The following is a 22231-nucleotide window of genomic DNA, read 5'->3' as shown; positions in this document are numbered from 1 at the left end:
GAGTAAGCTTTTCTAGTTGACGGCCTTCTGGCCTCCAAAATGACATCCTGCACCTCCTTGGAGAGTAGGGTTTGTTGTGATGCTAAGGAATCTTCCATGCAGCTAGATTGAGTGTCTTTAGCTGGCTGTGAAGAGTTTTGAAGCTGTGTTGAGTCAAGAGAAGTGGCATTAGAGGCAGTGTCCATGGTGGTGAATGCGTCAGGCTCCTCAGGAGTGGGTACCAGAGTTGTCTTGGCCAGTCCAGAGCAATGAGGATCATCAGCAATGAGGATCATCTTTGGTCTGTCTGCTCTGGTTTTCAGTAGAACTTTGGGCAGCAGAGGAAGAGGTGGGAAGGCATAAACTGTCATTGATGTCCAACAAAAAGAGAGAGCGTCCACTCTCCAGGCCCTTGGGTGGAAAATCCTTGAGCAAAATTTTGTCAATTGGTGATTTTTGTGGGAGGCAAAAAGATCCATGTCTGGCCTTCCCCATGCTTGGATTATTTCTGTAAAGACTTTTGGATGCAACTTCCATTCGTGTGGATCTGTCATATTTCTGCTTAGGTTGTCTGCCAGCGTGTTTTCCTTGCCTGGCAAGTACTGTGCTTGTAGTTCGAGTTGTAAGTCCATGGCCATGTTCCAAAGTGACATGGTCAGTCTGCATAGGGGGTAGGAATGTGTTCCTCCCTGTTTGTTTATGTACCACATAACTGTGGTGTTGTCTGTTCTTATCAGTAGTTGTCCTGGCTGCAGAAGGTCCTTGAAAGCTATAATAGCATTTATTACTGCTAGCATTTCCTTTTGATTGATGTGAAGGTGCTTTTCTTTTTGGGACCATTTGCCCTGAATGCACTGATCTGCCATGTGCGCCCCCCAGGCATAGTCTGAGGCGTCTGTTGTGTGCTTGAGGCTTGCTGAATGGAAGGCCTGTGTTTGTTTGGCAAGCTTGAGCCCGCCACAGAATTTCCTTTTGCAGACATGGAATTATTGGTATTATTGTTTCCAAACTGTGGCTGTGTTGAGACCATATGTTTTTCAGGTACCATTGAAGTTTCCTCATATGCAGCTTTGCACATGGGATTAGTAAGATGCAAGATGCCATGAATCCCAGAGCCTGCGGGATTTTCCTTGCAGTAAGCCTGGTGCAATTTGCTAGTGCTGTGAAATATTGAGTTAGCTGCCCCTGCTTCTCTGGCGTGAGGTAGGCCATCTGGGTTTTTGTATCCAAGTTGGCACCCAGGAAAATTATCTTCCGAGAGGGTATTAGTCTTGATTTCTTTTTGTTGACTGTGTATCCCAGAGAGCTCAACAACATTATTACAAAGCCAGATGTTTCAGAAGTATGTGCTTGCTGTCCGCTTGGATCAGGCAGTCGTCCAAATAAGGGTATATTTGTATCCCTTGAAGCCTGCAGAAGGCAATTACTGATGCCAGGCATTTCGTGAATACTCTGGGCGCAGTAGATAAGCCAAAGGGCAATGCAGAGAATTGATAATGAATTGAACCTGCAAGAAATCTGAGGTATCTTCTGCAATTTTGTCTGATTGGGACATGCAGGTATGCCTCCTTGAGGTCCAATGTTACCAGCCAAGACTCCTTGCCCAGCATGGGAAGAAGTTGCTGTAGAGTGAGCATCTTGAATTTTGGTACAAGTAGAAATGTGTTTAGGATGGACAGGTCCAAAATAGGTCTCCAATCTTTTCCCTTCCTTGGTACCAGGAATAGCCTGGAATAAAAACCTTGATCTTGTTCGTGCGTAGGTACCTCTTGAATAGCTTTCATGTCTATGAGCTTTGTAATTTGTCTTTGTGCCTCTGCCCTTTGATTGTGTGGCAGACTTGGCATGCCTCTCATTTTTGGAAGGGTGTGAAAATGAAATCTGTAGCCTCTGTTTATAATGTCCAGGATCCATTTGTCTTTTGTGACAATATGCCAATTTTTTGGAAATAATGACAGCTCTCCTCCCCTCCATTTTCCTTAATACCTCCTCAGCATTAGCACCAAATAGTACATCCTTTTGAAGAGGGGCGTCTAGTAATTTAGCTTTGACATGATCAGACAGGGCTTGTTCCTTGAGCCAGGCATGCCTACGTATGACGGATCCTGTAACAGCAGCTCTACATGAGGCCTCTAGAGCATCAAAGCCACATTGTAAAGTATGCTTACCCACTTGTTCTGCACTATGCATCAAATCCTGCAACTCCTTCAAGTCTGGTTGTTCAGGCTGTGACATTTTACTTTTCAATTGTGATAACAAAAACTGTTGATATTTTAGCATATGAAACTGACAGTTTAAGGCCTTCATGGATAAGGTAGCCGAGGTATATACCTTTTCCCCCACCTTTCTAAGGATCTGGAATCTCTCTCGGAAGGCAATGGATTTTTAGCAATGGAGGCCTTAACTCCCTTGGGACCCTGTGAGATGGTTTCTGGGTCAGCAGCATGGCTTTTGTATAGAAATTGGTGTGAGTCAGGGACCCTGTAGTACCTGTCAGGCTTAACTGGAGCTGGAGGTAGAGAGTCCGGGTTAAGGCAGGCCTCCGACTAAACATCATCTAGGATGTCCAAGACAGGAGGTATAGCCAGAGGCCTGTGCTGAGGTAGCAAGAGGAATTCCCTGAGCCTTTTCTTGGAATCAGAATAATCCTGGCCTTCCCAGTGGAAGTGTTCCCTTAAGGTATGCAAAGTTTCCCCAAATGAGTAATCCTCAGGGGGGGATACAGAAGGGATGGACTCTTCCGCATCAGAGTCTTCAAAAGGGGAGTAAGAATGTTCCTGATCATCAGAGTGCTCTGAAACAATGGAGACCTGATCAGAGGAGGGGGAGTCTTCCTCCACTCTAGGCCTTTTATCCGGAGGGGGCTGAGAACCTCTGATAAGAGTAATTAAATCCTCAGCCATTTTAAGCATCTGTTTCTTAGGCATGGGGCCTGGAGATGGGCCCTGTGAAGCTGGTCTCTCAGGGTGCATGGTTGCTTTAGACTTTGTGAAAGCCTTGATGGAAAAAGAAGAGGAAGGTCTGAAGACACCTTGAGTGGAGGTGGACCTGTCCACATTCTGAGTTTCAGTGTCAAGAGTGGCTTTGGTATCTATAGTCGGGGTGTGGGCCGAGGAGCCTGCGACCTCGGGCACATGAGACACCATCAAAGACAGGTCGTCAGTAGGCAGGGGCTGTGTAGGCGCCTCACTGAGAACCGGACCACGTGTACTCAGCTTTGGCGTAGTGTTGGTAGAGGCCACGGACCTCGCGTGTCGGTCCTTGTCTTTGCGTTTTTTAGACAAAACCTGAGTCGGAGTATCCGACGACATAGTATAGTTAAATGCTTTTCCAAAATAATGCTGGGCAAACTCTGCCCGACGCTTAATAGTGCGTTTGTTGAAAGTAGCACAAAAGCGACAGGCCGAGACCTCGTGGTCTGGGCCTAAACAAGGTATACAGAGGGAATGGAAATCCTTATGTGGTATTTGCTTCCCACAAGAAATACAATTATTAACTTTGTCTGACATCGGTCTGAGGCAAGAAAAGGTTCCCCAATGGGGTACTTAGCTTTTAAGAAGACTTCAGTTTCCAAATTTTCGTAATCTCAGGAGCTGGCCGACCGGCACTTGCGAACTGCTTCTGCTTCGGGCACCGCGCGGCAAGAAAGACTGAAGAAAATGGCGTCAGCTGGTTCCTTTATACCCCTGTTGCACTGACGTCAGGGAAGAAGCGAAAACAACCAACGCCTGACCTAGACTTTGGAATTCGGCCGACCGAGGATCCGCCTGACAGCAGGAGAACCCATCTGTTATGACTGCAGCTGTATGCACGATGAACATTGGCAAAAGTGTTGCAAAATGTATACACGCACACACACACACACACACACATATATATATATATATATATATATATATATATACATACATACACACACACACACACACACACACACACACACACACACACATACATATGCATCAATGTGGTTTTGTGGAGGAGAGATGAACATTTGACAATATTAACATAACAATGATGATCCAAAGAGAAGAATAATGTAAGAAAATACTACTGCTGTTGTTGGGTCTTGATGCAGAGAAAGAATTCAACAGATTAAGTGGGGATTTTATGAGTAGGGCTATGGAAGCATTTGGATTCCCTGACACAATAGTAAGGTTAATGAGGATGATATACGAGGCACTGGAGGTGAAAACTGAAGTGGGGGTACCTCTCTGATAAGTTTTGTTTGAACACAGGAACCAAGAAAGGGTGTCCTCTTACCCTTTGTTACTTGTGTTATATTTAGACCTACTGGTAAAGAAAATAAGGGGCAAAAAATTCAAGGATATAATTAGTATGATAATCAAGAAAAGATGGCTTGATTTGCAGATGATATTATTTGTACCTGTAAAACCGGAAAAGGACATCTCAGTGCTGTGAAACATTTTGAATAAGTTTCAGGTCTTTTCAGGATACAAAATTAATGAAGATAAAACAAAGGGAATAATTGTAAATTATGTACCACACATGAAATGATTCAGCAATATCCATATTTATGGGGACATGATAAAATGACAACATTTACAATCGGCTCTTCGGTGCATGAGCAATCTGTGATTACTGGTTCTGTGACTATGTAAACAAACTTTTTACTGTGCGTATGCTAGACTACACAAGATCTTTACTTCTTAGAATGGGGAGTATATATTCAGAACCATGAAAAGGGTGGGGTTTCCCCAAAGTGGGTCAAGGTCAGGCACTTCACACTATCCTTACTACAACTGTATGTGTAAATTTCATGATCAAATCACAGCATATTAAGGGGTATTAGTTAGCAATTCCAGCTCTCTTCACTTTCACAGGTCACTGGTTCAAATTCTGCTGCTAAGAGGCATGCAGAGGGACTTGGAAGACAATATTTCATCACTATCCTTAGTGCTGCTCACAACCGTGTACAGCTCTTTACCAAAGCATTAGTTTATTTGTGAAGTCACGTTTGACAGTAGTGTCCTATGCTGTGAAGGATTATAAAGGCAGAGCACACACAGTAAACTTAATTTTTGTATTGAACAAGCTGTATTCAGTACTTAAGTCGCTTAAATATGAAATAAATAATTTGAACAAGTAGAGCAAAATGCTACTATACTTGTTGAAATTAATGTAGAATGCTTCAGGTAAACACTTCCTTGTCTTGGACATTTAGCAAATAATTTTAAATGCAGAAAATGTAGGACATGCAAATGTGTTTCCTCGAGTAAAGAATATCTTATTTATGATTGTAGCCATGTGTTCTATGTCAAGAATTTTTCTGTGGATTATGTATTATATACTACTGGTTCTGGCATGTAGCTCACAAGACATTTCCCTGTGAGCTACATTGCCGAAACTAGAAGGCTGCAGCAGCAATTTGCCATAGAGCGGCACGGCTGAAAAGCACAACTGCTGCAGCTGTATGCTCTAAAAAGAAAAGTAACACTTTACGCTAATCCCTAAGGACAGCTACCCAGCTGTATCCTAACAGAGACAGCCATGCTAGCAGAGTTAAACATTCCTTATTTGCATTCTGTTTCAATTTGAAAAGGAATGAACATGAAAAGAAATGAAAGGCAGAGAGAAAAAAAACTAAGATTCGCTAAACCCTGAATGGAGTACAATTAAAAGATTGATACAATTTCAAGAAACAATTGAACATGTAGATAAAAATATCTCAGGAGAAAATATTATTTCATAAGAGTCTGCATATATATATATATATATATATATATATATATATATATGTGTGTGTGTGTGTGTGTGTGGTGGGTAATTAATGTAAAATCCCCTACCTCGTGACATTTGGGTGTACCTTGCCCACTGGGTAGTTCCCTGGCCTGGCTTGGCCTGGGGACATTTAAGACATGCCTTTAAATAGAGATACCCATGGTTTGGGGATGAAGTAAGATCCACAGGTTTCTGGTCTGAGAGCAGTCAATGGAGCAGGATGCAGAATGATGGGGAATAAACTCCCTTTGTGGCTGTTTGGATGTCAGCCCCTTAACTGCTCTAGTATGAGCCTCCCATCACTTATAGGATGAGTCTAATGGTTGGCAGACATGAAGAAAAAGACAAATCTAGAAGAACATGTTCATATTTGACACTAGTACAGAATAGCAGATTAACAAATTATTTTACTCTCTACAAGGAGTATCTACAATATGCAATGTTGCTAAAAGGGGAGGCAATGCATGTGACTGTACAGTGACTTTGTATGCCTTATACCATATTCTGCATATCTTTGATTTGCTAATGAAGATATACTAAAATACTGAATTTTACATTACAGCATTTACTGTTGTATGTTTGTATTTAATCTGCTCCGTGATCCATTGAATGTTAATTGTTTTTCTGTTAAAAACAACAAAAAGATTTGCTTCACGAAATATATACCATATGGGTATAGTGACTCCCACATATGTTTGATTCACATATAGAACTATTGGCTTGACTGATTTAATCATATACATGATCAACCTACAGTATTGGTTTGCCCATGGTTCCCTGAAGCTCTCTGGCTAATTCCAACTCAGATTAAGTGATGGCGATTAGAAGTTCGTAAGATGCTTAACATTTATGTGTGTCAATCAGGAACATGTCTTCTGGATAAAAGCAAGCAAGTTTTCCACACTGATAAATCTAACTGCTTGCTGATATTGTATAAGCTAAATAAAATATTTTTACCTGAGCTGGTCCTTGATGTGGTCCCTCTGTTGCCTCAACAAGGACAGCAAAGGATCATTTTCAAACTCTGTGCCATCTGAATCTGTACAAAATGAAAATATGCTTAGTTTAACCCAAGTCTGCACAGCTAAAATTTTGTAATTAATATAATGTAGATGGGTAACAAAGTCTAACAAATTCTGCCTAAACAAACACATTTCTTTATTTCTATATTAGTAGACAAGCCAAGAAAGCAACAGTTGTGTTGAATACTTTAACACTGGATTTGTATAGTTATCTTGGTCAACAAATCTGATAAGGTGATATCAGGAAACAAGTTGACTATCAGCAAACCAAGAAACAGGCCTTCCAGGACAGTCCTGCCACAGCATGTCTTCAACCTGGAGGCCATATCCAAGTTTTAATGCCTAATAAAGGTGTCTGACTTTGGCTCAAACAGCAGTGGAGAGGATTCCTTGCACTGAGACACCATTAAGGCATGCATCAGATGCTACAGTACAATAACCTGAGTGATGCTTGCTGCTTCTCTGATGGTTCCTCCCAGTATTTCCACACCAACAGATAATGCAATGAACTAAACATTGTTCTAAGTGAATGAAACAAAACACAGCCTCCCATATCAGTAACAGCAATGCAAAGTACTCAAACTGTACTGTATTAGGAGCACCAAGCATACCCAACTTGTTGCACAATGTTTCCTTCTGCATAGGTCCACTCAAGAATATAAAGATGAAAATATACTGAATAACTTCCAGAAAATAACTCCATAATTAGGGACAGGAACTTAGAATATACATAAAGTAACTGAAATTACTACCATCATGCATACGATAGCCCAATAAGTCAGAAAGCCAGACATTCACCAATCATTATGGCAACTAAAATAATGGTGCAATAGGATGAATGTCTGATGAGTTGTGAGAAACTGAAAACGTGTCAAGACACTACAAAGTAAATATCTGCTGCCACTCTGTGGTGACAGCTCTCACAAGGCTTCTGGTGAAAAATACCACCTCAATAATATGTGAGCAACATCAAACTCTGTCACTAAGCTTTCCAGTTAATGGTTTTCAGAAAGCCAGTTCGGCTGAGAATAAAACATTAAAGATGTATGCCTCATGAAGTTGCAGCTCTAATGAGAGAAACATATCAATTTATAATAAAGTCTGCCTTCCAGCAAAAGGAGGTTTCAACTTCATGGATGATACCTAAAAGACAAAGTTCTTCCTAGACTGTCAGTTACAGAGTGGTATCAAGATGGCTTTCTGGCTAAAAGAAATAACAATTTTCTCATTGTCTCAAATAATTTACAAAGGGATCCTCTTTCATAGGTCTTATAAATAAGTCTGTCCTCTTTTCCAGTCAGCATATGGCATTTTCTCCAAAGTTTCCATCCTCATGGGCAAAAGTACTCCAATAATGATGCAACAAAGATATCATGCATTAACTATATAAGCATCATCATTCCTCAGCACACATACATTTGTCCTTTTGCCACTGATAGCTACACATTGGCAAATCAAGAAAAAGAATGAAGATTTGTTACTTTGCTGACAGGTGACAAACAAGTATAGACTTGGACAAACTGGATGGAAATCCAGCTATCAAAATGGCTTGAGAGGCCTCCTACTTGCACAGCGAATGGGAACGATGTACTTAATCAAATGGGAGGAATTTATTTACAGATAAACTAATCCTGTAGTTATGATAAATTCCCAAACTATAAAAAATAGTGTAGAAGCACACCAGACCCAACCAAAAGGTTACTGGAAAATTCCTAAATAAAAGATCTGAATCCAAGATCATGGATCAGGAAGGCTGTCTGTGAAGGCTGTAATGCAGACCACAAGGAGTCTCTGTTGAGAAGTTAGTAAAGAAAATTGGACTATACCCCGGCCTGGAAAACAGAGCTGATGGCCATTGGCACAGGGTATTCTCACCTCGAGCAACAAGGGGGGGGGGGTATTTCCACCCCCCCCCCACTTCCTAAGCACAAGACAAACAACTATCCATGCAAACCTGGTCTAGCAGCCCCTGGGGGTACTCAGATTCCTAGAAGACTACAAAGCACTTAAGAATGATGGACCTCTACAAGCAACCTTAAAGATCTCTACAAAAAGGGAAGACAGAAGGAAAGCTGCAGGTACCCCCAATAATGGAAGCACACACTTCCACAGCTGGTTCTGGAGGTTAGAAAAGACAGAAAATGCAGAGCCACCAGGAAGAAGATAAAGGATTATACAGTAGAAATGCCCATCTGCTGAACAGAAAGTTTAAGATCTCTTAAATAAGGAGATGCACAGCAGCATTATGCAAGGGTGGCTGCCAACACAGCTACTGCTGTATGTCCATCTGTTTTCCCACCTGAACCCAAGGAAAACACCTGTCTCTGATCTCAAGTAAAGATGAGATCCAGCAACAAGCATCCAGAATGTACCTGGAAGCCTTTAGTAAGCCAATCTAGTAAGTAATGTGTAGCGTCCAATGACAGCTACTGTTACAGACATACAAGTGGGAAGCTACCAGCAGCTCCCCACTACCCCACCCTCAGGATCTGATTAAAAAAGTCAATGAAATGCAGGAGACAAGACCAAGTCAGCAAGGGGGTAACAACCATAACCAGACCCATAAGGGATTTCACAAACTTGACAGTAGAGTAAACCATGTTGACCTCCACACTGAGGCTGAAGGTGATAAAACTGCTTCCCTTAAGTGCACTAAGGAATGAAAGTGCTAAGAAGGTGACTCAAGCATTAACCCAACTTCCAAAAAATTCTTGAAATGACATGCTGTCTCAGTAGGCGGTAGGGGGAGGGGGTAACATGATTTCTGGTACAATAAAGAGGATTATCTCTAGGGTTCCCACCACTTAAGACCTAAACCAAATTCAGACTCAAGGGTTGTCGCCTCCTTCTGAGTGAATGATGAGTTGCCTGAGAGACCACCAAAGACTCTCATCCAAACACATTAGCTCAGCTGCATGAACACAGCATACAGACACAAAAGGAGTCCTCTCAATCAGAGAGATTATATATACCCCCCACAGGTCACATTGTGAGTTGGGCCTTATTTTAGCTCCCTATGTAGTGCACCCATAGGGGACAGAAGGACCACAGGACTACGGTCAATCCCTGGCTCAGCAGGATGTCTCATACACCCAAGTGGCCAGACAAGGCTGACTAAAGCTGTTGATGAAAAAGTTCACTCATGTCAAAGGAAATATCAAGCAGGAAGCTGCCTAGATTATTTCTCCACAGCTCTTCCATCCACCAAAGCATTCAGTAGAGACAACAAACAACTAAGGTGAAGTTGTACCACAATGGGAGAGAGACCAGGCCTGATGCTGACATCCTGTCTAATCTTTGAATAAGAGAGGTCTTCATTACACCCACAACTGCCTCTACCAGGGGAGCCTAGAACCTGGACAGATGAGAAGCATAACTGAGGGTCCTGTATTGTAGTAATGCATCTTTTTGCCTGTTCTGTCTCTCTGTCAGGCCACTTTATCTGCCAGCAGGTAAAGAACAAAGCTTGTGAAGTGAGCTTATGGAATACTGAATGCCCAATGGCAACATTAGACTGAGGGGTTTCACTTTACTATTATTAGTAACATTAGTTTAATTCACTATAGTACATTATCAGTTTGCTTATAGATTTACAAGAATTTATGATTATTTCATGCAGAAAAATGCAAATAAAATCAGGGCAACAAGCAATGTATTTATTAGTAACATAGATAGGTATAGTTCACTATAGTACATTATCAGTTTGTGCTTACAGACTTGTAAGAATTTAATAGCAACATATGTTTATTTCATGGAGAAAAATGTAAATAAAGTCAAGGCAACAATTAATGCTATCAGTTTATAATGTTTTTTTAAAACTGCAAATGTTACTTTAAGGACTTGATACTGTTTTTATTTTTGGTTTGGAAAGCCTAAGAAAAAAGGCACAAAGAAAAGGACATGTGGACATTAAAACAGCCTCCAGTACCTCAGCAGTGACTGGGATAATGCAGATTAAGGCCTAAACTTGGCAAGAGCTGTAGTGCACATGTCAACTATGTACAGAAAATCTATGTACAACAGACGTGCATTTATGTAAATTAGAGTTAAAGCAAGTATGTAAATGTTCTCATGTTTTCAGACAATTGTATAACAGTACTAGTTTTCAGTTTATGCTTTTATCTATGTTCAGACAATAGTGACAGAAAAAGGTTCTAATAATTTAGTTTTCAGAACATAACATTTACCAGATTTCAGTTATGCTTTTATGCTTTTATCTGTGTTCAGCTACCACTTGCAAAAATATTCCTTTAGTATTAGTTTAGTTGTTTCCAGAATATACACAGCTATTTTAAATGTTCAGCAAAAATATGTAACCCTTTAATGTAAATTTCAGTCAAGGTTCTGAATATGGCATTCATACTCATTTATGCGTTCAGTATAGTACATTTCAGTCAAATTTCAGAATATACCTTTAATGCAAATTTCAGTCAAGTTTCAGAATATGACATTCATAATCAGTTATGAGTTCTGTATAGTACATTTCAATCGCACATATCATTATTCAGCCATTAGTTTTAAGGGTAAAGTGACATAATTATTTGTAAAAGGTTTATTAAAATAAGGTATCTAAATAATAGGTAGTCAGTTATTTAATATACTGAAGGCAAAACAGGGCAGGCTTAATTTGTTAATTAATTTACAGATTACAGTGCACTTTACATAATCAGTGTACATTATACGGAAAGTTAAAAGGACACTGACAGACTATGCAAAGGTATAGATCTGAGATACAGAAAGCACAGGTTTATTAAACTATTATAGCTCATAAATATTTATAGGATATTTAAGACACAAACTTAAAAGGCAGACATCTATCACAGGACATAGAAATTAAAAAGGTAACTAGAATTATTAACAAATCTGGATAAAAATTTACAGACACAAGTTAATACAGTACATGGTAATTATGATTCAAGACCAGTTATTAACGTATCCCTCTAGTACCGATTTCACTTAGTTTTTATAAAATAGCTGTCATGCTTGATAGGCTGTATAATAAAAAGAAAATGGACTAACAGTGCAGTGTTTGAGGATTTAAATCTATGGACAACAGGGAAAGGTTTCATTTGCTATAAGAGAGAAACATTATGGTAAAATAAGGCACCAGTTCATAAGGCAGAAAAAGTACAGTTGTGTACTCTTACCATAAATGTAGATGTTCGAGTGTATTCACTGTTGCAGTCATTACTGTAGGGTTCTGTTGCTGGCAGGCAGCCCTCAGTCGGCCAGAATCCCAAAGTCTGGGTCCGGCGTCGGCTGAAGTCGCTCCCTCCCTTACGTCAGTGCGCCAGGGGTATAAGGGCTCCAGCTGATGCCATCTTCTTCAGTTTTTCTTGCCCTAGATGTCAGGTGACCAAAAAAAGGCTAACACTGGTCTGAAACACAAGTATGCATGAACCATAAAACATCCCCACCATAAGCTGCAAATACATCTCTGAGGAAGAGTACAGTATAGAAATACAGAAAGAACTCATAGAAATAAGAAAAGAGGGGATAGGAGGGAGGGTAACCCAGACTGCAACAGTGAATATACTCGAACATCTACATTTATGGTAAGAGTACACAACTGTACTATGTTCATCGTGTTTCACTGTTGCAGTCATTACTGTAGGGTAGAATCCCAAAGCTAAGGAAGGGTGGTTGGCTATGCTACAGGAGGGGCGGCTAAAAGGCCCTGCAGAACTGCAGAGGCAAAGCCAGCCCTAGATTTAGAGTAGAGAGGGAGACTGTAGTGCTTAGTGAAGGTGTGCACAGAACTCCAAGTAGCAGCTTCTAAGATCTCCTTGGTAGGTACTCCTCTGAGGAAGGCTGCTGAGGTAGCCGCAGCTCTAGTAGAATGTGTCCTGATATTACTGGGAACTTGTTTGCCATGATGAGAGTAGCAGAACATGATACAATGGGCAATCCATTTAGAGATTGTTTGTTTTGTAATTGCTTTTTCCTGTGATGTAGTAGCAAAGGCTACAAATAATTGGTCTATTTTTCTGAAGGTCTTGGGCCTATCCAGGTAAAAACGAAGCTGTCTGTGTATGTCTAAAGAATGCAAAATCATCTCTCCTTTATTTTGAGGATTAGGGTAGAAGGCAGGTAAGTGAATAGACTGATTTAAAGCTACCCTTGAAACTACCTTAGGCATAAATGTGGGGTTTGTCCTCAAAGAAACCCTATCCTGGTGAAAAATAATGAAAGGCTCCACAGCCATGAGTGCTTGTAACTCCGAAACTCTCCTGGCAGAGGTTATAGCTAAAAGGAGAGCCGTTTTCCATGACAGAAACTTTAAATCTGTAGTAGCAGCAGGCTCAAAAGGAGGCAGAGTTAGTTTTTCCAAAACATAATTGAGATCCCAAGTGGGAGTTGGTGCTCTTCTAGGAGGCCTTAAATTTTTTCCCCTCTGAGATATTGTTTGAGTAAAGGATGAGAGAAGATTGGAGGATCTGTATTGTAATGAGCAGAAATGGCTGAGGCATGTATTTTAATAGATGAAAAAGATAGGCCCTTATGCAGCATCTCTGTTAGGTATTGTAAAATCAGAGGAATGTTTGCAGTTGTAGTATCAAAACCTTGTGATTGGTTCCAGGCGCAAAATCGCTTCCATTTTCCTGTATAAGATTTCCTGGTGCTAGGCCTTCTGGCTTCAAGAATTACATCCATTACCTGTTTGGTAAGGGTAGTACTATTTATAGCCCCTGGATCCGCCAGGCTGCTAGGCTTAGAGTTTTGATTTGGCTGTGCAGGATCCGGCCTTCCTGTTGAGACAGTAAGTGTGGAATCTGAGGTAAAATCCAAGGAGGTTCCTGAGACAGGTTCATCAGTGTTGAGTACCAGAATTGTTGAGGCCAGTTGGGAGCCAGTAGAATCATTTTTGGTTTGTCCTGTTTGATTTTTAGCAACACTCTCGGAAGAAGAGGCGGTGGAGGAAAAGCATACACTGAGAGGTTCTTCCAACTGAATGAGAGAGCATACACTTTCCATGCTAGTTTGTGGTAAGTTCTCGTGCAGAAAGTTCAAAGCTGGTAGTTCTGGGGGGATGCAAAAAGATCTATGTCCGGGCATCCCCATGCCTCTGTTATCATCCTGAATATCTGAGCATCCAACTTCCATTCGTGAGGATCTGAAAGGTTTCTGCTTAGACTGTCTGCCAGAGTGTTGTTTTTTCCTGGCAGAAATTGAGCCTGCAAATCCACTTTGTAGGCCAGTGCTCTGAACTACAGATTCACGGCCAGTCTGCACAGGGGGGTAGGAGTGGGAACCCCCCTGCTTGTTTATGTACCACATCACTGTAGTGTTGTCTGTCTATCAATAATGGACCTGGCTGTATAAGATCCTTGAAAGCTGTCAGGGCATCCTGTACAGTTAACATCTCCTTCAAATTGATGTGAATGTGCATCTGGTTCGTTGTCCAGGCACCCTGAAGACATTTACCTTGTATGTGGGCTCCTCATGCATAATCCGAGGCATCCGTAGTTATGACTTGTTTGGCTGAAATGGGGCAGAAAGGCTTTCCCTATTTCTGGAGACAGGCCTTGGCCCACCAAAGAAATTCCTGCTTGAGGCAAGGTAGGATTACAATCATTGTTTCCAAACTGTGACAATGCTGAGACCATACACTCTTTAGGTACCACTGTATCTTCCTCATATGCCGTCTTGCATATGGAACTAGCAGGATGCAGGATGCCATGTAACCCAAAGCCTGCAGAACTTTTCTTGCAGTTAGTTGACTCATTGAAGCCAAGTTTTTGAAAGAGGAAGCCAGTTGCATTTGTTTGTCTGGTGTCAGGTATGCCATCTGGGTTGTAGTGCTTAAAACAGCTCCCAGGAATGTATTCTGTTGTGTAGGTACCAGGTTTGATTTCCTCAGATTCGCTGTAAACCCTAGACACCTCAAGAGATTTTGCACAAAGTCCAAATGCTGAAGAAGAGTATCCTTGCTGTCTGCTTGAATGAGGCAATCGTCCAGATAAGGGTATATTTGAATTCCCTTCTGTCTGCAAAATGCCATTACTGGTAACAGGCACTTGGTAAAGACCCTGGGAGCAGTAGATAAGCCAAAGGGCAGCGCAGAGAACTGGTAATGCTTCGAGCCTGCCTTGAATCTCAGGTATCTTCTTCAGTTTTGACTTATTGGAACATGCAGGTATGCTTCATTCAAGTCCAGAGTCACCATCCAAACATTCTTGCCCAGCATAGGCAGTAGCTGCTGTAGAGTGAGCATTTTGAATTTTGGTATATCCAGAAAGGTGTTTAAGACTGAAAGGTCCAGGATTGGTCTCCATGTGTTTTCCTTCCTGGGAACCAGGAAAAGTCTTGAATAAAAACCTTGCCCTATTTCTATGTTTGGTGCCAATTCTATGGCCCTCATAGCTTTAAGGGATTGCACTTGTTTTTGTGCCTCTGCCCACTGATTTTTTGGCAGATCTGGCCAACCATTTGGTTTTGGCAAGGTGTGAAAAATGAAACTTGTAGCCCCTTGAGACTATGTCCAGAACCCATTTGTCTTGGGTTATGCGGCTCCAATTTTGTAGAAAGAGTGAGATTTTTCCTCCCAAAGGTGCTTCCAGGGAAAAAGATCCTGGAGCAATCAAGGGAGAGTCATTGTGACTGTTTTCTGTAAGGTTACAACCTTTCCTCTCACCCCCTGGGAGTGGACGCACTCCACTGCCTGGATCTGTAAGGGGCTTGTGCCTGAGCTCTCCCTCTGGTGTGCCTGTATCTGCCTCTCTTAAGGTCTGTCAGAGCTCGGAAAGGACCAATTATTAGCTGGCCAGTTCCTACTAAATCTCGGTGGTTGCACCTGTAAAAAATCCTTAACCGTCTGCATAGATTTGGCTTTGTCTTCCATTTTCTTCAATACCTCCTCAGCTTTGACCCCAAACAAAACACCGTGCTGTAGGGGAGCATCCAGCAATTTTGCCTTAACCTGATCTGGCAGACTTTGCTCCTTTAACCAAGCATGCCTTCTAATAACAGCACCTGTTGCTGCAGCCCTGCAAGAAGCCTCCAAAGAATCAAAGCCAGAGTGCAGGGTATGTTTCCCCACTTGCTCAGTAGCATGCATTAAATCCTATAGCTCCTTATTCTCTGCACAACCAGAAACTTGTAGCCCCTTGAGACTATGTCCAGAACCCATTTGTCTTGGGTTATGTGGCTCCAATTTTGTAGAAAGAGTGAGATTTTTCCTCCCAAAGGTGCTTCCAGGGAAAAAGATCCTGGAGCAATCAAGGGAGAGTCAGGGTTCTTGGCTTAGGCTGGGTAGGGTTCTTGGCTTAGGCTGCTTTAACACCCTTAGGACCTGAGAAATAGTTTCTGGATCAGCTGTAGGATTTTTAAAAAGGAATTTGTGAGAGTTTGGGACCCTGTAATATCTGTCTGGTTTGACAGGAGCTGGGGGAAAAGAATCAGGAGTCAAGGCAGATTCTGTAAAAACATCATTCACTATATCTAATACAGGGGGAATAGCCAAAGGCCTATGCTGTGGGAGGAGAAGAAGAAAATCCCTGAGCCTTTTCTTGGATTCAGAATATTCCTGACTCTCCCAGTGAAAATGCTCCCTCATATCATGCAAGGTTTCCCCAAATGAATAATCTTCAGGAGGAGAAGCTGAAAGAATAGAATCCTCAGCATCAGAATCCTCATAAGGAGGAAAAGCGTAATCCTGTTCAGAGGAAATGGAGACCTGATCAGAAGATTCATCATCTGGCTCTTGCTTAGGCCTTTTGTCTGGAGGGGGATGGGAACCCCTAATCATAGTCAACAGATCTTCGGCCATCTTGAGCATTTGTTTCTGCGGTCTAGGCCCCTGATCCGAAGAGGCCTGAGCTTGCTTCTTTGTCTTTGTTGGAGTCTTAGCCTTTGTCTTTAAAACTGAAGCCATCCTTACATGCAGTTGTGTAGGCCTGAAAACTCCCTCGGAAGCCGGTACCTGCACAGTGGCTTTGGACCCATCCGAGGGAGCAGTATCCGAAGGTCCAGTCCCTTGAGATGCTGCAGGCCTCATCAGCTCCTCATGGGAGTCGGTATCGGCAATCGGTTCCAAAGTGGTGGACGTCAGGGGCTGCGAAAGCGCCTCACTGACGACAGACGAACCAGCAACTGGCTCTGGCTGAATATCGTCTTCCGTTTTGGACCTCGGAGGCCTGTCCTTATCCTTCCGCTTTTTGTAAACTTCGGTAGTCGGATAAGATTCCGACGACATTTTATAGTTAAATCTTCTTCCAAAATAATGAAAGGCAAAATCGTACCTACGCTTTTGGTTAAACCTAGCACAGAACCGACAACTAGCTACGTCGTGTTCAGGGCCTAGGCAAGGGATACAGTAAGAGTGAAAATCCTTATGAGGTATTTGCTTCCCACAAGAAATACAATTATTAACTTTTTCTGACATCGGACTAGAGCAAGAAAAAGTTTCCCCAACAGGGTACTTAGCTTTATAAAGTCGTCTTTGGTTTGAAAATCACAGGAGTCTGCCGACCGGCACTTGCGAACTGCTTCTGCTTCGGGCACCGCACGGCAAGAAAGACTGAAGAAGATGGCGTCGGCTGGAGCCCTTATACCCCTGGTGCACTGATGTCAGGGAGGGAGCGACTTCAGCTGACGTCGGACCCAGACTTTGGGATTCTGGCCGACTGAGGGCTGCCTGCCAGCAAGAGAACCCTACAGTAATGACTGCAACAGTGAAACACGATGAACATCATCGGCAATAGCACAATTTTCCCATTACAGCATACAAAGATAGGAAAGAAAAACAAGCGGGGTTAACAGTTCATACTTTGTTTAACTTAACTGTAGACTCACAGAGACAGGTTGAGGATGTGTATGGCATTTTCTTCATGCTGTTTCTGGAATAGCAGGGTTGAAATAATTAACTGGCCTAATCAGTTTTAGAAACCAAAGAATTAAGAGACTAATTTTCAGAATAATGCACAGGTTTTAGATACATCACACGTACATCAGAACTTAGACTTAAAGACTATGGATCTAGGTAATGGGGTAATTGCTGGAGCAGATATATTTCCTGCATATGAAGCTGTTAAAGCTATTTGAAAATTACTTAAATTATCCACGTTGCTGAAGGTATTAGTTAATAGTACATTTGAGACCATAAAAGACATCACTATTTATTAGAACACATCTGCAGATTATGAGTGAGGTGGCATAAAGCCTGTCCATTCAAATCAGATTACAGCAGTTAGTAATACAGATATGAGGTAACTACAAAAGAAGGTCCCTGTAAACTTCTGTCAGGGACCTCGTGGGAGCTGTTAGACTAAGGGTTTTCACTTTATTCTTAGCGAGTTCACTATAGTACATTAAGGTAGAGTAAAAGGCCTGAAAATATACAGTCAGACTTGTGCAACAGCTCTCAGGGAAAGCTACAGAATGTTCCTTTTTCAACGGACTTGTAAAAGAATGCTAGATAAAGAATACACTGTGTGAGACACATGCAAGACAAAGCTTGGAAACCTAGGCTAAATAGGCATGTAAAACATTACAGGGTTTTGGTATTACTAGGCATTATTTCAGACATAGGGCCGGATTCACTAAACCTCCGTGTAAGACTTAATATGTCTTACTCGGAGGCTGCAGTTGAACGGTATGACGTCAGCATGCCATGCATATTCAAGAGGGCATGCTGAATCATACCCAAGTCTAACACGGTCCATGTAGGAAAGTAGGGGGCGTGTCCGATTGCAGAGTACAGCAAAGGGACACGCCCCCAGAAGAGTCAGAGTCCTGAAAGTAAACACCCCGAGCGAGTCCGCTGAAATGTCAAGGAACACACCACACATCCCCACAGACTAAACCCTACTGAAAAAATGTAAAATGCAAAAATAGCAGTTTCCTTTTTTTTATAACTTCCAAAATGTCTGCTCGCATTTGCGCGGGTGTGCCCTTTGCTCAACCACAGTTAGGAGATATGACACTGAAAAGCATATAAGATCTACATAAGTAAATTAAGCAAAGTAGCAATAGCGTAGCGATACAGACGTCGCCCAAAGAATAGGTAGTCACGGTTCGAGACTCACAACATCCCTCTCCATTTTTCTTTAAATAAGTATGAAACAATTCCCCGATATATATAAATTTAATTTAAGTAAAATGTAATGAAATGGCCCATGTATTTCTGAACAAAACCTATATTATGTATATATAAAAAGGATCATAATTGCCCGTAGCTGAGCAGAGCTTTAACAAGCTTAATATGAGTGCCCGTAGCTGAGCAGCGCTTTAACAAGCTTAATATGAGTGCCCGTAGCTGAGCAGTGCTTTAACAAGCTTAATATGAGTGCCCGTAGCTGTGCAGCGCTTTAACAAGCTCAATATGAGTGCCCGTAGCTGGGCAGCGCTTTACCCAGCTTAATATGAGTGCTTATGGCTAAATAACGCGTTACCCAGCGTAAGCTGTTTGCGCGGAGCTACGCTGCACGCCAACCAGCTTACCGTCGGGCAACATTGGGCAAGCTGTAGCAAAGTCGCCTTTACACAGACACACCTACCAGCCTGTCTAGACAGTAGTAAAATAAAAAAGCAATGTTAAGGATCGAACCCGGGATACTGTGCACCATCATCAAAGTACTGAACCACTAAGCCATGACAGTTGTACTGAGAAATACAGTATTACCATACATATAGGAATGAATGAAAATATAGCACGTACCAAGTCCTATGCAAGGGGGTTTGCACGGTCCAAACCATGTATCCAAATTGACCAAATAGACCAGCAAGGCAGCACAGAGTTCAATAAATTTATTAAATACTTGTGTCCATAACAGACTAGTTTCGGCAAACAGCCTTAGAACCCAAAGTTATCACCATAAATCATCAGCCAAGAACAGGCTGAAAAACGACTCCACTGCTCGGTCCCCCAGCACAGAGTGAAAATGCAGCACGTACCAAGTCCTATGCAAGGGGGTTTGCACGGTCCAAACCATGTATCCAAATTGACCAAATAGACCAGCAAGGCAGCACAGAGTTCAATAAATTTATTAAATACTAGTGTCCATAACAGACTAGTTTCGGCAAACAGCCTTAGAACCCAAAGTTATCACCATAAATCATCAGCCAAGAACAGGCTGAAAAACGACTCCACTGCTCGGTCCCCCAGCACAGAGTGAAAATGCAGCACGTACCAAGTCCTATGCAAGGGGGTTTGCACGGTCCAAACCATGTATCCAAATTGACCAAATAGACCAGCAAGGCAGCACAGAGTTCAATAAATTTATTAAATACTTGTGTCCATAACAGACTAGTTTCGGCAAACAGCCTTAGAACCCAAAGTTATCACCATAAATCATCAGCCAAGAACAGGCTGAAAAACGACTCCACTGCTCGGTCCCCCAGCACAGAGTGAAAATGCAGCACGTACCAAGTCCTATGCAAGGGGGTTTGCACGGTCCAAACCATGTATCCAAATTGACCAAATAGACCAGCAAGGCAGCACAGAGTTCAATAAATTTATTAAATACTTGTGTCCATAACAGACTAGTTTCGGCAAACAGCCTTAGAACCCAAAGTTCTGAGCCCTGTGGTACACCACTTGTGACAGGCTTTGAGTCTGACATGGCGCCAGCAACTCTGACCCTGTGGGTTCTGTCACTCAGCCAGTTTGCAACCCATCTTGTGATGTATGGGTTAACATTTAAGCTGATGAGTTTTTCAATGATACCCGAGTGGGGTATTGTATCAAAGGCCTTCGCCAGATCGAGGTAGGCTGTATGGACTGCCTTTCCCTCATCAATGGCTTTGGTGACTGTTTCGAAAAAGTCAACCAAGTTTAGAAGGCATGATCTGCCTTTGACAAAGCCAAACTGGGATGGATCCAAAGTCTGCAAATTCCCTATGTCTTTATTTATGAGGTCCATTATGATCCTCTCCATGGCTTTGCAGATAAGGCTTGTCAAGCTAATGGGCGGTAATTTCCAGGGTCGGTGGAGGCACCGCCTTTGTGAAGTGGGACCACAGTTGCAGTGCCACTCCTGGAGTGTATCCAGAGGTAAGACTATGATTAAACAGCTGTCCTAGCTGTGGGTTTAATTCCTCGTTGAGTTCGTGGAGCACACAGCCGGGACACCATCAGGTCCCATGGATGCTGTGTTTTGCTTTGGAGAGAGCAGTTCTCACTTGGGCGTTGGAGATGTTTGGGGGCTGCAATCGCTTGGTATAGATATCTCTCCTTTTGGGGAGGGGGAGAAGTTTGCACTGAACCTGTCAGCCAGTATGTTGGCAATGTCTGTAGGATCAGTAATCTTCACATCATTTTGAACTAGTTCTGAGCATATCTGGGAGTTTCCTCCCAGGTTTCTAACATAGCTAAAGAAGGCCTTATGATTGTCTTTGAGTCTTTAGCTATTTTCTCTCAAAATTTGCTTTGGATGATTTTATGAGAGCTCTTAGTTTTTACTTATAGTGATCAAGGGTGTCTTACCTTTTAAGGATTTTGCTCTATCTTGTAGTAGCTTCCTCCTTTTGTTGTAGAGTTTGTTTATGGCTGGGGTCCACCAGAGTGGACGCTTGCCTTTGGTACAAAGAGTCTTTGTTTTGCTTGGGATTGCCTTATCCATGCAGTCCTGCAGGTGCTGGTAGAAGGCATTTGTAAGTGATTCAGCGGCTTGAGTACTGTTTTCCGTCGGCTCGGGGCCTTAAAGGAGACCACACTAGTCTTTAGAAGTGTGAAGTCGGCTTCGAAGTTCTTTACTGTGGTCTTTTTATTTCAGGTGGGGTGGGATGAGGACCTCCAGCGAGATTAGTTTGTGATCTGATCTCACCAGTGAGGGGTATACTTCCGTGTTGAACATTGTGCTCCCATGTTCGTGATGATGAGATCAAGTATGTTTTCTCCTCTTGTGGGGATGGTGACTAGTTGTTCCATGGCATTTGAGTTTATGAATTCCAGGAACTTTTGGGCTAGGGTGTTTGGGCTTGAGTAGTGTTCCCAGTCTATATTAGGGTAATTGAAGTCACCTAGTATGATGGTGTTTGGTGATACATTTATCCCCTCTAGTGTTTTCAGGAAGGCCATGTGAGGTTCCTGAGTTTGTGAGGGTAATAATGTTACAGTAGCACCTTACAAACCCCACACAGTATCAGAGCAGGATAAACACCGCCATATTTGAATAGGTAAGAGGCCAGACCTCCCAACTGTGACTGATTTACAGGGATGTCCCTGATTTGCAAACAAATGTTACCTGTGCCCCACTGACTCCCTGTGAAATGTACTCACAGTAGGCAGAAAGGTGGGGAATCCCACGTAATGGTAACTGTCAATAAGTTACAGTAGACACTACTTGCATGTCAGAAATGGTGTAGTAATACATATGCTCAAAATACCCCACAGTCACAACTGCAGAATATCTGAAATATATCACGGGTGTATCCCACTGATATGTACCGTTCCCTGAGGCTGGTCAAATATATACCTGAGAGTATCTGAGGCCTGGAAGTGTCAGAAACACACAGGCATATCAGCCTGTCTGCTGTTAAACACTCTG

General features: G+C 42.3%; 1 protein-coding gene across 1 annotated transcript in view; it reads right to left on the bottom strand.

Annotated features, from left to right (window-relative positions):
- Window positions 1-22231, bottom strand: part of PROSER3 (proline and serine rich 3) — a 1217796-nt gene that overhangs the window by 159908 nt on the left and 1035657 nt on the right. The window contains exon 11 of the mRNA XM_044080441.1: window positions 6679-6760. Coding sequence (XP_043936376.1) covers window positions 6679-6760 — 82 coding nt within the window. The remainder of the gene's footprint in view (window positions 1-6678; window positions 6761-22231) is intronic.

Source organism: Protopterus annectens, chromosome 8.part0 (assembly GCF_019279795.1).
Source record: "Protopterus annectens isolate FY-2018-M chromosome 8.part0, PAN1.0, whole genome shotgun sequence".
NCBI lineage: Eukaryota > Metazoa > Chordata > Ceratodontiformes > Protopteridae > Protopterus > Protopterus annectens.
The sequence above is the reverse complement of the archived record's forward strand: the minus strand, read 5'-3'. Positions and strand labels throughout refer to the sequence as shown.